The sequence below is a fragment of the Protopterus annectens genome, chromosome 8.part0 (genome assembly GCF_019279795.1).
Source record: "Protopterus annectens isolate FY-2018-M chromosome 8.part0, PAN1.0, whole genome shotgun sequence".
In the NCBI taxonomy this organism is placed as follows: domain Eukaryota; kingdom Metazoa; phylum Chordata; order Ceratodontiformes; family Protopteridae; genus Protopterus; species Protopterus annectens.
Genome location: NC_056741.1, coordinates 222719950 through 222736517, shown reverse-complemented (window position 1 = coordinate 222736517; position 16568 = coordinate 222719950). Strand labels below are relative to the sequence as shown.

Below are 16568 nucleotides of genomic sequence, written 5' to 3'. Positions count from 1 at the left end.
TCTGTCACAAATCACTCCTGACACTCTTCTCCACCTATTCCACTCTGCCTGTACTCTCTTCTTCACCTCTCTTCCACACTCACCATTACTCTGAACTGTTGATCCCAAGTACTTAAACTCATCGACTTTACCAACTCTTCTCCCTGCATCCTCACCATTCCTCTACCCTCCTTCTCATTCACACACATATATTCTGTCTTAGTCGTGCTGACTTTCATTCCTCTCCTCTCTAGAGCATATCTCCACCTCTCCAGGGTCTCCTCAACCTGTTCCCTACTCTCACTATAGATCACAATGTCATCTGCAAACATCATAGTCCACGGGGCCTCCTGTCTGATCTCATCTGTCAACCTGTCCATCACCACTGCAAATAAGAAAGGGCTCAGAGCTGATCCTTGATGTAATCCCACATCCACCTTAAACCCATCCGTCACTCCCACCGCAGACCTCACCACTGTCACACTACCCTCGTACATATTCTGTACCACTCTTACATACTTCTCTGACACTCCCGACTTCCTCATACAATACCACAACTCCTCTCTTGGCATCCTGTCATATGCTTTCTCTAAGTCCACAAAGACACAATGCAACCCCTTCTGACCTTCTCTGTATTTCTCCAACAACACTCTCAGAGCAAACATTGCATCTGTAGTGCTCTTTCCTGGCATGATTTACAAACAGATTAAATTCCGAATTACATTTTAAAGCCAAATGTATATCCAGGCCAAGTTATGAGTAACATTTACTGTTCAATTATTACCAGGGTTGTGTTTTTATGGGAATGTTAATTACAAAAAATAAAACAGAAAACTGATTGCAAGCAAAAATAAATTTAACTGTCAAGACGCCAAAAATGCTCTTGAAAAAATGAGCAAGAAACTCTGGGCCATGATTTCATCAACCAAATCCAGATATGAGGAAAAAACAGCCACCCAGTCAAAGTATAATGCCAAAGTCTTCTTTAACTGTTTGAGAATCAACATAAGCAATTCCTAGTACTATGCAAATCTAATAGTAAATATCACATATTTGAACCCAGAGCATATTGTCAATCTACTGCAGATAAAGTTTGCTCAGACTTCAATTCCTTCTCCTTCCAATATTCTCAATCACATACAAGCATCTGCACCACCCAAGCATCCTAACACCAAGACCTCAAGGCCCCATCTAAGGCCAAGAACCTTCTATGGGGGTGGACAACATACCAGGCTGCCCACAGGTTAGTGACAACATACCAGTCTGCCCACAGGTTAGTGACAACATACCAGGCTGCCCACAGGTTAGTTTGAAACATGACTTGTTAGACCTTACAGAGGAATTCAAAAGAAGCCTCAAAAGAAGTTTCATGCCAGAAAAACAGAGGACAGTAACAGTCATTCCCTTGCACAAAGGTGAGGCTTCAATAGACCCAAGTAATTACAGACTCAAAAGACTTACCATCCTCATCTGGAAGGCTATGGAAATGATCATAATGGAATTAATACTCTCTACTCAAGCTAGTTCAGATTCATCAAGGGCAGATCCTAATTACTTATTCTGGTTAAGTTCTTCAAAAAGGTTACTATAGCAATGGATGAAGGCAAGTTAGTACACACAACCTATCTGCACCTCACAAAGTAACACAGATAAACTCCCCGAGCTAGATTTAAATCCTTATGTAACTCAATGGATAGCAAATTGGATCACAAACAGAATCCAGTAAATTAGGATGGGCTGCCTTACCTCCTCCAAAAGCAGTGCGCCCCAGCATCCAGTCCTTGGGCTATTCCTCTTTAAAATTTACTTATCAGAGGTCAAAGCAAATGTTAATGGTTTGTGCTGACTAAGTATGCAGAGGACTGCAAACTTGTTGCTTTCATAAAGTCTCCAGAACATACCATGATCCCCAAACAAAGACTGTTCCAAACAAATAGATGGTATCAAAACCTTGGGCTAAAACTAAATGCCAAGAAATATATTATCATACCCTTCAGCTGGGTAACTATCACATTGACAGCATACCCCTGAAAATGAATCCCATAGTTAGGAATCTGGGAACCTATGTTGACAGGGTGCTGTCCTTTGATCACCACATCACAGCTTTTGTTTGGAAGTCCTTTTGTCACTGCACCGCTTATATCTACAAGTATACTACCCCATTCTGGGGATGTAAATATTCCATTGAACTTGGCACTCATCACGGCCAATCGTTGAGTATAATAACCCTTTTGGTAGGCACTAAGAAAATCAAGGGCATAAATAATAAACATTATGGTGACTGTCTCAAAGCCTTGTTGTTCTTTTTCTTCTTGGTATTATGCAGACTATCAGGAGGTGAACTATGACTTAATCATAAAGTCTCAATAGACCCCATCATCTCAGACCTATTACACATTCAAAAGCCAAACAAAGGCATAAACCCATACTCAAGGGATTTTAATCTGTTCTGCAACATAAATAGAACATGTTGGAGGGGTAGGTATGTATCACAGGAAATTCTGCTTATGTAGAACTGTCTTCCACTCAACATAAAGAACTTCCCTTACTCTATACAAATGTAATTTAAACTAATTCAACCTGGTTTACCATCCTTGTTCCTCATTGATTGGGCAACATGTAAATGTCCCCACTTATCCTTATTCTGCCCATCTCTGGTTTATTTATAGACAAAATGTAAGTGCTAAATGCTAGCATGTGAATGTATGTTTAGGCTTCTTAGGATGCTCATTGATAAATAGCCTACTAAGCTCCTATGTATCTATAAACCTATGTGGGGTTGGCTGTGTGAGGTTTGCTATGGACTATGTGCATCTTCTGTGGAACAGCCTAGCTATAGTCCTATTAAGGTATAGATTGCACAGCATAGCCAGTTTTTTCTCCAAGTATGAGGTTTCCTTTCAACCTAATTCTCTGGATGTGGCTGTACTTCCATCCCAAGGCATTTGGTCTTAAGAAGAAAGACAGTGGATGCTATGCAAATAAACAGTGGCTAGACTGCAAACCTTTTTAAAGTAGAAGTACCTACCCCAATTTAACATTCTGGATCCTGGGTCTATGTTTGTACATAATGCTTGAGACATTTATCTTCACTGGAAAAAATAATGTCAAGTCCACAGTTCAAGATGGAGTTTTTATCATTGTACTTATGGGTTTCTCAGAATCCTCCATGAAGTGAGGTCATTCCAGATTTTTGTTTCTGGGATTCTCTTTGTTTTCTCTCATTGCTGTTGATTTGTTTTTCTATGTTAGATTATGTTTTCTACTTTTACTTGTTATGTCTAAATAGTGGGTCATGTGTGTGTATATATATATATATATATATATATATATATATATATAATTTGCATAATGTTATTGAAACAAAAAATCACAACAAATTATGTAGCTGGAAATACCATCACTCTGATGTCAGCTTTGGCTGACCCAGCTATTCACACCCTTTAGTTAACTTTTTCGTTTTCTTTTTGCTAAGGGTAAGAAGCTGTACCTCAGGGTTTCCTATGACAAGGGGACATGCTACCTCAATGCCACTCACTCCCTCTGTCCCTGTACATTCTGAACTTAAGCCTCCAGGTCCCTTCTGATAGTCTTATTCAGCTTGTTCAATGTGGTGCAGTGAGGGAAAGAAACTGCAGCATCATCAATGCTGCCTCCATAGATAGTCACTTGTTAGGACGTTGCTAGGTCATGTCTTACCTCCCTAGAATGCTAACCTGTGACACATGGGGTATGCACATGTAATTGGTGTACAGCGACATACTCCTCGGCAGCCATACCAGCAATATTGTGACCACCTCTCTCTATCAATTATCACCAGTGTCTACTGAGAACTGTAATGTTAGTCTCACTCCCAGCATCCCCTGAAATCTTCATCCTGAAGGAGTCGAGCAGGAATACTCCTTATTCATCTCCTGTTGTCATCAGTACCTCCAGTGTCTAAGCTGCTTGTCAAATCTTAGTCATCTGGAATGCAGTCAAAGTTTTGCACTTCTCTGCAAGACATCTGAAACTCCTTAGTTAACAGCTAAGTGGACCAGCTGACTGCAGATCTCCATTTACAAAAAAATTTGTACACCAGCTAATGTGGCATCCCACAGCACTGTGCTATTGTGCAGTTGGCTCTTCAGCTACTCTAGATTCTGTATTAGTGCCGTAGTGAGTTTTCAAACAGTACATGCCTCCTGCTTGCAACACACAGCTGTGTTACCCACTCTTGCTGGCTATTAATCTACCCTCTCTAATTTCAGTGACACCCAGGTTTAGCGTAGGAAAGGATCTGGCAAAAGTCCTCTGTTTACAGAATACACATGCACACAAAAGAAAGCAGCACTACAAATTTCCTTGATGACTGCAGAGAGACGTCTCACTAGCACTACCCACTTCCATGTAACTGAACAATACAAGGTATGTGCAATATAATCAATCAATTCACTGTATTCACATTAGGAATGTACACAGATTATTAAACATATTGATGATGTTTGTGCTATATTAAAAAGAACATTTGTTAACAAACTGATTGTAAACTAATAACTAAACGACAATCTCTCAATGAATAATAACAATACAGTTGACAATATTTCAGTCTGGAATCCATTAGCCAGTATTTGTATTCTAGTCTTGTTAATAATATTGTCTATAATGTCCAACAGTGTTTGAGATTATCATCTGTTTATTTCTGTTGTTATCATTGTCAGGGCTGGCCTTTGGTCAACTGTTGCCCTAGGCATAAGGGCTCCACAGCACCCCCACATACCACCCAGTCCTCCATCCTCATCTACCTACACCATCCAGATTACTTTTTTATTCATTTTTCTCACAGTTTGTCTTACTCTTCTATTTTTCCTGTATTCAGACAGCATGTTTTAAAGAAACTTTTTCTTTTCTAAAAAAAAATAAACAAATAAAAACTGGAAAAGTACCCCTGCTAGAGTGGCACATTATGACTAAAATCACCTTTATGATTAATGCATTTCTTTACCTGCTTCTCTGTCAAGGGAAACTAATATGGTTGTTAATCAGCATTTACTGGAAATTTTTTATTTTTTTTAATAAAAATTATTGACAAAAAAGGTATTATGACACAAGTCCCCAAACTAATTATTACCGATAGTCATTATCCAAGATGGGTGGCCACAGTGGTGCAGCGATTAGCGTTGCCACCTCACAGCAAGAGGTTCTCTGGTTAAATCCTCGGCTGGGGTGCCTTCTGTGCGGAGTCTGCATGTCCTCCCTGTGGACGTGTGAGTTTCCTCCAGGTGGTCCGGTTTCCTCCCACATCCCAAAGACATTCTGTAGGTGGATTGGATACTCTAAATTGGTCCTAGGTGTGAGTGCATACATGTGTGTGCCTTCCATGGAAGGTTGGGTGCCGGGCTGGCAACTTGGTACCGTAAAACTCCACTACCAATCATGAGCAGACAAGTGATCTGCTGTGGTGACCGCTAACTGAGAAAAGCTGAAAGAAGAAGAAGTCATTATCCAAGATAAAAATATATTCACATAGTATGGTACATATACCGAATTAGTATACTATAATTTTCCCAAAACTAGACCACTGCCTATTATCCTTACCTACCCGTTCAGTTGCACAAAAAATTACATAATTAAATCCCAAAGAATTAATTTTAGTGAAACCATTAAGTGAGACAATAGCAGTAATACCATTTTGAAGGACATTTCTGCCTTATTATATTTAAGAGACATTTAAGAAAATGGCCACATTTCATACTAACCCCTACATTTCATAAATTACTTATTACTAGTAAATTATAAAATTTTGGTACTGAAAAACATTGCTAATTACCTGCTGTGTGTTCACATTTATCTATGACACTCTCCAGTATTTCTCACACATAATTATGCTATACTTAGTTTAGTAAAAATGCAATAATCCCCCCCACACCACCTTACTCATGTGCTAAACTTAATCCAATTCCTGCTCTACACATTATGTTATTAAAACTCTTTTCTTAACAATACCACTAATCAAGACGAAAGAAACCAGGAACACTCCCAACACAGACATGCACACACACACACACACACACACATTCATAGATATACCTCTACAAATATAGTAAATATAAAATATATTTTTAGAACTGAAACAAAATACATTCATCTTTCAGACTCATGCATCATGATACCTCTAAATTGCGTCATTTCTTTATCATGCATACCACTTCAAGATATATTAATAACTGAATATTTAAATTTCCTTCATACCACTAAATAAGCTATAAAGTCCTTGTTCTCATTCTGAGTATCCCAGCAAAATAATGGTGAATTATATATACAGATACCATTTTTCTGGGACTGAATGATACCACAGCAGAATCATTTGGTAAGGTATGATTAGTTTAAAAATGTATTCTTGAAAGCTGCTAAATAAATCAAATATGGCACGTATGGTATGAATGAAATCTTATTTTATTTATTACAGTTTGTTGACTGGATTAGCCCTGCATGGTAATGTTCATTTTCAGATTGGATGTGGGAGGAGACAAATTTACAAAACTTGAATTACAGCATTCAGCAAACAGATTATAGATTCACAGGCATTATTTCAAACCTCCAACGGTAATCAGTGAGATACAACAATGGTTGCAAGCAAAGGCATACTGTCTATGAAACATTCTGTATTTTGGGATTAATAGTACAATGGCATAAAGAGGACATGGCACTAAAATAAAATTAAAATATTATAAGTGAAATAGCAAACACAACCAGCTCTTTTTCACAAGTAAATGCTGCAAAACAGTCAGACTACCTAACATTTCCTTTAGAAAACTGTTCAATCTCAGATGACAGGAAACATTTATCATCACTATATCACTGAAAATAAGATACACAGTGTCTGCAAAACTGCAATTTCAAGAACTGTAAAAAGGAAAGCAAATATTGGTGGGTGTCAGAATCTTGCTACCCCCATAGTGCCTTTTTTAGGCAAGGCTCAAAAGACAAACCCACCTCCATAGGTAACACAAGGGATAAGAAACTAAGAGTAATGCTACTCAACGCCAGAAGTCTAAAACTCAAGATACACGCACTCGAAACTCTCCTTAGCATGGAGAACATCGATATCTGTGCAGTAACAGAAACCTGGTTCAAGGCTCCCGAGAGCACCCCAGCACTACCAGGTTATACCTCATACCATGCTTTTCGGCCCCAAAACTTGGACCGAACCACAAAAGGAGGGGGAGTATCAATATTCGTCAAAGATACCCACACCTCCAGGTTGGTGGCACAGCACGAAGCATCAGAGACTATCCATGTGCAACTAACAGTGGGTAAAACTGCCTTCCAGTTTATAGCCTGCTACAGACCACCCTCCCAAACACAGGAACCCCACTCGGCCTTCCTGAGAACACTGGAAAATATGAAGGTCTCTCCAAAACCATTATATTGGGCGACTTCAACTACCCAAACATAGACTGGGAGCATTACTCTAGCTCCAACACCCTAGCCCAAAGGTTCCTAGAATTTATAAACTCAAATGCTATGGAACAACTTGTTACCACTCCCACAAGAGGGAAAAACATACTGGACCTGATCATCACCAACATGGGGACACTATGCTCCAGACCAGAAGTGTATCCCTCACTGGTAAGATCAGACCATAAACTAATCTCACTGGACATTCACATCCCGACCCCACCCCCTGCCCAGAAAACCACAGTGAAAAACTTCTCTAAAGCAAATTTCACATGCCTCAAAACCGAGGCGGAATCCTTCAAAGCCCCCGGGCCTGTGGAAAATATGGCCCAGACTGCAGAATCCTTTATAAACGCATTCTATGAACACCTTCAGGAATGCATGGATCATGCAATCCCAAATAAAACCAAGACCCAATCCTCCAAAGGCAGACGTCCTGTCTGTTAGACCCCAGCCATAAACAAACTATACAATAGAAGGAGGAAGCTACTACATGATAGAGGAAAATCCCAAAAAGGGAAGGCATCTCTGATCAGTATTAGCAAAAAACTATGGGCACTCATAAAATCATCTAAGGCCAGCTTCGAGAGAAAAATTGCACAGGACAATAAGGATAATCACAAGGCTTTCTTTAGTTATGTTAGTAACCCTGGTGGGAATTTCCAGACATGCTCAGAATTAGTTCAAAATGACAAAAAATACACCGAGCCCACAGACATTGCCAACATCCTAGCTGACAGGTTCAGTACAAACTCCCCCCCCTCCCCACCAAAAGGGCAAATATATATCCCAACAGAGTACTGCCCCCCTGACATCTCAGATGCTCAGGTAAGAGCCGCCCTCTCCAAAGCAAAAAACACAGCATCAATGGGACAAGATGGTGTCCCGGGCTGCGTCCTACATGAACTCCAAGAAGAGCTAAACCCAAACATAAAACTACTGTTCAAACTTAGCCTTACTACAGGATATGTACCCAAAGAGTGGTGTATAGCAACAGTGGTCCCTCTCCACAAAGGTGGTGCCTCAACGGATCCTGGAAACTATCGCCCCATAAGCCTGACTAGCTTGGTCTGCAAAGCTATGGAAAGGATCATCATGGACCTCATAAATAAAGATATTGGGGACCTACAGACCCTGGATCCTACCCAGTTTGGCTTTGTTAAGGGCAGATCCTACCTCTTAAACCTGGTTGATTTCTTTGAAACAGTCACCAAGGCCATTGACGAGGGGAAGGTGGTCCACACAGCCTACCTGGACCTCGCAAAAGCCTTCGATACAATACCCCACTCGGGCATTATAGATAAGCTCACCAGCTTAAATATAAACCCCTATGTCACTAGTTGGGTTGCAAACTGGCTCAAGGACAGAACCCACATGGTTAGAATTGCTGGAGCCATGTCAGACTCCAAACCAGTTACAAGTGGCGTCCCACAAGGCTCAGTCCTGGGACCTCTCTTGTTCAGTATATATTTCTCGGTGGTACAGGCCAACACGGAAGGACTGTGGCTGACCAAGTTCGCAGATGACTGCAAACTGGGTGCCATAATCAACTCTCCAGCTGACACAAGCATCCTCCAAAAGGGCCTCATAGAAACAGACAACTGGTGCCAGAGCCATGGCCTCAAGCTAAACACCAAAAGTATATAGTCATCCCTTTGGCAAAACAAAGTGCCCACAAATTACCACATAGGTGGTAATCCATTAAGTACAGAAGAAGTCATTAGGGACCTGGGGACCCAAGTTGATAGCAATCTCTCATTTGACAACCACGTGGCCAAAGTGGTTAGAAAAACATTTTATATAGCCCACCTAATCATGAAGGGATTCACATCTAGATCAGGGGAGGTCATCGTGCCTCTTTACTCATCCCTCATCAGGACCATAATTGAGTACAATGCCCCTTTTGGGATGTAACTTACCAGACACCTGCAGCAACTGGAAAGACCCCAAAAGTACCTCACCAAGAGGATCAAAGGGCTCAAACAGATGCCATATGCTGCCCGGTTAAAGAAACTCCAGCTCTGCTCAGTGGCATACCGCCTGCTCAGAGGCGATCTGTGCCTGACGTATAAAGCCATGTCCAACCCGGAATTAATGGACATGCTGCACCTCAGAAAATCCAAATCCCATCGAGCTACACGCTTGAGAGACTTGAACCTCAGCACTGAAATAAATAGGACATGCTGGAAGGACAGATTCATAACCCAGAGGCTCCCTTCACTCTGGAATAAAATCCCAGTCCAGGTTAGGCAGAGTCCCACATTGACTCTCTTCAAGAGGAATCTTGATGAGTGGATGGGAGATCGTAGGTTTACCCCGGCTATCACTTCTGTGTCACTGTTAGACAGAGGCACAGTATACTAACCTCAAAAAAAGGCATAGCAAAATTAATTTAACATGGGTGGCGAAAGCCAAGCACACTCTGGCTAGGCTTATAAATGCCCTAGGGCAGATAGCCTAGTATGAACCTATGAACCTATGAACCTATGAACCTTAAACAATAACTGCATGGCAATCCAATGACCTCTAATTGTTCCATTCTTCCTTTTCATTGTATGACAATTCCAGAATCACAGTGTCTCAGAAAAAGTTCATTTGTAAGGATAAGCTTAGGTTACTTGTTAAATCTTTAGTGTTGCAATGTTTAAAAATAAAAATGTTCAAAATCCTCTCTTTTTATCTGCTGTTGTTTCAGAAGGAAATATTAACTACCCCAGATGTTAGTCATCTGTAAAAGAAGAAATGATATCCTGCCAAACAGATTATTCTTTCATATGCAAAGTATGCATTAGCACATGGATAGTATAATTATGATAAAAAATAATATATGTACAGATTATTAATATTCCGTATTTAAAATCCAATGATTTGCAATTTCTATCTCTATAAGTAAGCTATGATATGTTTGTTATGATTTACAGCATATTTTAAATAATTACCTTTAATGTGTCATAGGGACAATCCACTTCTGGATGACTATCTATGTCCATATCCTCAAAGTCAATGATTATACCCTGTCCCTCCTGCAGGACAATTCTGTATGTACAGTTCAAGTCAGCAGGGTATGGCCTTGGGTAGTCTGGGCTGGTTATGACTCCAGATGATTTGGTATAGATTTCATTGCTGCAGTCAACTAATTAAACAGAGTAAGATGAAATAATGAAGTATGATTCAATATATTTAACTGTAACCAAAATGTAGACTTCACTGAGATGTTTTCATGTTTAATTGCACTTTTTACTACATAAAAGCTAAAGAGCCAGACATTGAGTTACAATCAGAATAAATTATTTTAATGTTGTGGTGTATTTAAATGACATTATAACACATAGAAGGCAAATTAAACTGCAACATGAAAATTTGTTAGATATCATATGAGGCATTCATATTCTGAAGACAAATAAGGTACAGTAATAATCTAACTACAGTTAGGTTTTCTTTAATGCTTTCGCATCAGAAAAATTGACATTGATACGCCAACAATAAATTTTATTTCTCATACTTATATTTATATTTTCTTCCTCACAAAAGACCAAACACAATGCACCATTTTAGCTCATGTAATATGACCTCACAGCCAGAGGTAAAAAGTTAGCCTTAGATTCAGAGGTTTGAACTGTACCTCATTGTGAGAGGACTTGCGTGCAGACAAGCCAGAAAAAGAGAATTGTGGAGCATTCCTACATATCCCTTGTGGAAGCAAAAGACTCCTAGTACCATCAACCTATTGTACACAACATCCTTCTTTAGTGTACCTAAACATATACAGTGAGGTAGGGCATACGTATTAATGCATGACCCACCCCATTGGCTGCCTCAGTGATGACCACTCCCAGTTGACTCTCACCCTGTTGATGGGGAGTGAATTGACTGATTGGGTTGGAGAGGGTTGATGACTGCAGGCAAGAGAGACAAAGTGTTAAAAAAGAGAAATCCAAAACATCTTCAGGTTTTCTTTAGAGTAAGTAAACATAAAGTATAGTAAAATGATTTCCTTCAAATGTTCTTAAATACCTTTTAAATTTGTTGCTAAAAGGTTGGTAATCCTAGATTTTCACTATAAATGTGTTCTGATGTAGGTGAGGGTAGACTGGAGAATCTGCTTTAAATTCCCAGCAGGAGGAAGAAGATGACTGAAATGTCTTTAATGTTTAGTGGGTGTAAGAAAAGATTTATGGAAACAATTTCTGAGCAGAGCTCCTCCTCTGAGTTGAGGATGTACTACTCTATAGAAAAGAAAGCATCAACTTGCTGTGTATAGCAGATGTTAATGAAAGACATTGAATATCTGTGGTGCTTCATGACATGAATCCTGCAGTAAGGTTATGAAGTATCTTAGATTTTATAACATATCATTTTTCAAGGGATTGAGGTACTTCTTATTTAATCTTAGCATGTATTTTTCTTGAGATCTGGGATGCACAGCTAGTGTTAAAAATCGGTTATGTTAATTATGATAACATGTAGGAAAGACAACCTAGATTTTATGGAAGTAGCTGGTAGCAGTTAATTGTTCTTCTGACACATGGTTAGTTATTTGTTTATTTATCAATCAGCATTCATTAACTGGGATTGTCCAAATAAACATAATGGCATCTTTTCAAACCAGAGAATTTTCTAAGTTTCCAACTGTCAGAAGCTTGGCATGGTGAAGAGAATCTGACAAGAAGTTATTTGTCTGACAAATTCAGAATAATATAAATAATCGATGTTTGAGCTGAACGTGAATTATGTACATTATGAAATGGTAACCATCTGAAATGTTGGGACGCGCTTGGTCAAGTCCTAAAATGCAAAGACTGAATGCCCGAAAGAATGGACTTACATATACTAAGTCCAAGATGCCATTTCTAGGAATATTCCCTTTTATCTGAGATATAGCAATCTTAGAGTTGGTATATATAGGTTTGTGGGGTTTGAGGGCTGCCCCTCCACAAAAAGATATCTTAAGGAAAAGAGTGATTTTTGAGATTTGATTTTCTCCTGTGTTTTTGGTCTTTCTTTTTCAACTTTTCAGCAGTCAGTATTTCAAATGCTGACTTTCCAATAGGGAGCTAAGGAAACATATGTAAAGACACTTTAGGAAGAGAAAGAGATTGCAAACAAAACTAATTAAAGACATTCAGCATATCACTAGTGATCAGGGTCGGGGGCTGTGAATGAAAGTGGATGCTGGCAGAGGAAAACAGGGTACATGCAATTCTTCGCAGTCTAATACAAAATATATGCAATTATGGAGGCTGAAACATATGAATAGCAAAAATCAAGACCCAACACTCTGCTACTGGAGGAGGTGAACTGGTGTGACAAGTTAATGCAGCAACTTGGAAGAGCACTATAAGAATTTTAAAAGGAAGTTATTTTATGAGATGTAGTGGGAGGATGATGTACAGAGGTAGCATGAAAAATATGTGGCAGTCAGGAAATGGGTGTCATTCTTACTCTATTATAATGTTTCTAATCAAATGCTAAGGAAGATAAGCCTAATCTCATAAAAGAATCTCAGTGTTGAGTTATTATGTATAGCCACCACTTCTTACTCGGTAGTGATCATAATAGGGTAAGATGCCTGAGGAAGTAGGATCAGTGATAGTTCAGGTGAATCTGAATGAAGAAATTATTAGTGATGGTGAAGTGAGGAATTTGTATTTAAATGAAAGCTTTAACTGGATAATATATCCTAATAAGTATCCAAACTGATAAATGAAATTTCAAAGTTCATAGAGTAATGCTTCTTGATCTGATAAGGTGATCATCTTTATTTAGTGATATGTTTATTCATGGCCTAGTGACTTTACTATTATTATAGGTTCATAGGTTCATAGGTAGGTACTAGGCTATCGGCCCAAGGGCCTAAGTAAGCCTAGCCAACAAGGTTCCCTGGCTTACGCCACCCAAGAAAGTTATTTTCCTGTGCCACTGTTGAGCAGAGCCATAGAAGTGATCCCCGGGGTGTATTTCCTATTTCCCATCCACTCATCAAGATTTTTCTTGAAGAGTGCTAATGAGGAACTTTGCTTGATATAGATTGGTAGCTTGCTCCAGAGTATAGGACGTCTCTGGGACAGGAATCTATCCCTCCAGCATGTCCTGTTTATTGTGGTGACAAGGTTTAGGTCCATAGAATGTGTAGCTTGGGGGGATTAGGATTTCTTTAGGTGTAGCATGTCCAGCGGCTCTGGGTTTGACATAGCTTTATATGTTAGGCAGAGATCACCTTGGAGTAGGTGATATGCTACAGAGTAAAGCTGGAGTTTTTTGAGACGGTCAATGTAGGGCATCTGTTTGAAGCCAGTAATCCTCTTTGTGAGGTACTTATGTGGCCTTTCCAGCTGCTGCAGATGTCTTATGAGGTAATTCCAAAAGGGGCATTGTACTCTATAATGGGTCTAATGAGTGTCAAGGAGAGGGGAACAAAGACCTCTTTTTTTCCTGGATGAGAACCCTTTTGTGATGAGGTGTGCCACATAGAAAGACTTCCTGACTACTGTGGTGATGTGATTATCAAAGTAGAGACTACTTGTCCACCAGGGTCCCAAGGTATCTTATCACACATTCAGTGTTAAGTAGACTGCTGCCTATATGGTAGTTCATGGGTACAGAGTTTTTACCAAAGGGGATGACAATGCACTTTTTGGCATTGAGCTTGAGGCCATGGCTCTGACACCAAGCATTTGTCTCAGTGAGACCTTCTGTAGGATGCCCACATCATTTGGGGACTCGACTATGGCTCCTAGTTTGCAGTCATCTGCAGACTTCGTTAGCCAGAGGCCTTCTGTATTAGCCTGTACTTCAGAGAAGTAGATAGGAGAGGTCCCAGGACTGAACCCTGTGGTACTCCACTTGTCACTGGTTTGAAGTCAGATTTGGAGTCTGCAACTTTTACAGTGTGGGTTCTGTCAGTGAGCCAGTTGGCAACTCATCTTGTGATGTTGGTATTTATAACTAGTTTAGTGAGTTTAACTATAATTCCAAAATGGGGGATGGTATCGAAAGCCTTGGCTAGGTCAAGATAGGCTGCGTGAACCACCTTACCTTCGTCTACGGCTTTGGTGACCGCCTCAAAGAAGTCGATCAGGTGCAGGAGGCATGATCAGCCTTTCACAAACCTGAACTAGATGGGGTCCAGAGTTTGGAGGTTACCAATGTCTTTGTTTATGAGTTCCGTGGTGATACATTCCATGACCTTGCAGACCAGGATCATCAGGCTAATAGGCGATAGTTCTCAGGATCAGTGGTGGCTCCCCCTTTGTGGAGTGGGATAACTGTTGCTGTGTGCCATTCAATGAGCACAAAGCCTGATGTGAGGTTATGATTGAACATGATGCTTAGGTGGGGAGCCAGTTTGTTTTGAAGTTCATGTAAAATGCAGCCTGGGATGTTGTGCAGTCCTATGGATGCTGTGTATTTGGCTTTAGAGAGTGCAGCTTTTACCTGTGTAGTTGTGATTACATAAACTCTGCATTCTTCCTGTATAGATATTAGCCCTTTAGAGGGTGAGAGGGGGTAAAGTCAGCATTGAACCTATCTGCCAGGATGTTGGCAATATCAGTTGGTTCTGTAATCATTGTGCCATTGTGCTGTAACTCAGAGCAGATCTGGGTGTTGCCATTGAGATTCTTGACATAGCTATAGAATGCTTTGTGGTTGTCCTTAGAATCAGTGGCAATTTTGTTTTCATAGCTAGCTTTGGAGGATCTTATAAGGGATCTAAGCTTCTTACTGAGGTTGACCAGGGAGCTCCTCCACTCATGGGATTTTACTCTATTTTGCAACAGTTTCTTCCTTCTGTTGTACAGTTTGTTTATGGCAGGGGCCCACCAGATTGGCTTCCTTTTTTGGAGGATAGCATCTTGGTTCTGTTTGGGATAGCACGATCCATGCACTCGTGTAAATGCTTAGAGAGTGCATTTGTGTAGGATTCAGCAGTCGTAACTGTATTGTCCATCTGCATGGCTGTCATGAAGTTCACCACGTCTGTCTTAAGAAGCATGAAGTTGGCTTTGGAGAAATGTTTTATCATGGTTTCCTTAATGGGGGGTGGGGGTGGGATGTGGATATCTAGGATGATTAGCTTATGGTCGGATTGGCCCAACGAGGAGTTGACTTCAGGTGTGGAACATTGGTCACTCATGTTGGTAATGACTAGGTCTAAGATATCGTTGCCCCTGGTGGGTGTGTGGATAAGTTGATCCAGGGCATCGGAATTTATGAATTTCAGAAAACATTGAGCGAAGGGGTTGGTACATGAGTAGTTTTCCCAGTTAATGGTGGAGTAGTTGAAATCACCTATTATTAGGGTGTTTGGTTGAACCCTATTATTTCCAGTATATCAAGAAAACAGGAGTGGGGATCCTGTGGCATGGTGGGGGATCTGTAGCAAGCTACAATTTGGGTTGCAGTTTTGCCCAGAATTAGTTGCACTTGGATAACCTTGAATGCATTATGCTGAGCAGCTAGCCTGGAGGTGTGGATATCCTTAATGAATATGGATACACCTTCACCTTTGGTGCAACGGTCCAGGTTACATGGCCAAAAAGTGTGGTATGAGTTATAGCCTGGTAGTGCCAGAAAGAATAAGATTGTATTATCTAGGTAGAGCCTGGAGCCTTGAACCAGGTCTCAGTCACTGCACCGATATCGATGTTCTCCATTTTAAGGAGTGCCTCGAGTGAGTGCATTTTGAGGTTTAGACTTCTAGCATTGAGCAGCATTACCCTCAGTTTTTGCTTGCTTGTTCCTGTTACGGTGGTGAATTTGTCATTTGAACCTTGCCTAAAAAAGGCACTATAGGGATGGCAAGAGCCTTAGCCAGTGTCCGGAATCCCTGGAGAGACAGGTGCAGGCCATCTCTGGCAAAGCATAGTGGTCTGTCAACTATGTCATCCCGGGCAGACAGATACTAGATCCCCTTAAAATGACACCAGAAGCTTAGCCAATGAGGAAGCCTTATAATGAGCTAAGCTAGGATTTCTACTACTTAGGTTCATAGATGTTTACTAGGCTAATGAACACAAGGGCCTTTTTAAGCCTAGCTATGCATCCCAAATCTCTGACAAGTTCTGATGCCATTGATAAGTTTAAGTAGGGGATTGGGAAATGAAACACTTCCAAGCAGGGAGCTGGGAGAAGTACCATTTACAGGTTGC

At 40.4% G+C, this 16568-nt stretch overlaps 1 protein-coding gene across 1 annotated transcript in view; it reads right to left on the bottom strand.

The window, feature by feature from the left end:
• Nucleotides 1-16568, bottom strand: part of LOC122808713 (complement C1r subcomponent-like) — a 365688-nt gene that overhangs the window by 226684 nt on the left and 122436 nt on the right. Inside the window, exon 5 of the mRNA XM_044079702.1 lies at nt 10359-10552. Within this exon, the coding sequence (XP_043935637.1) occupies nt 10359-10552 (194 nt within the window). The remainder of the gene's footprint in view (nt 1-10358; nt 10553-16568) is intronic.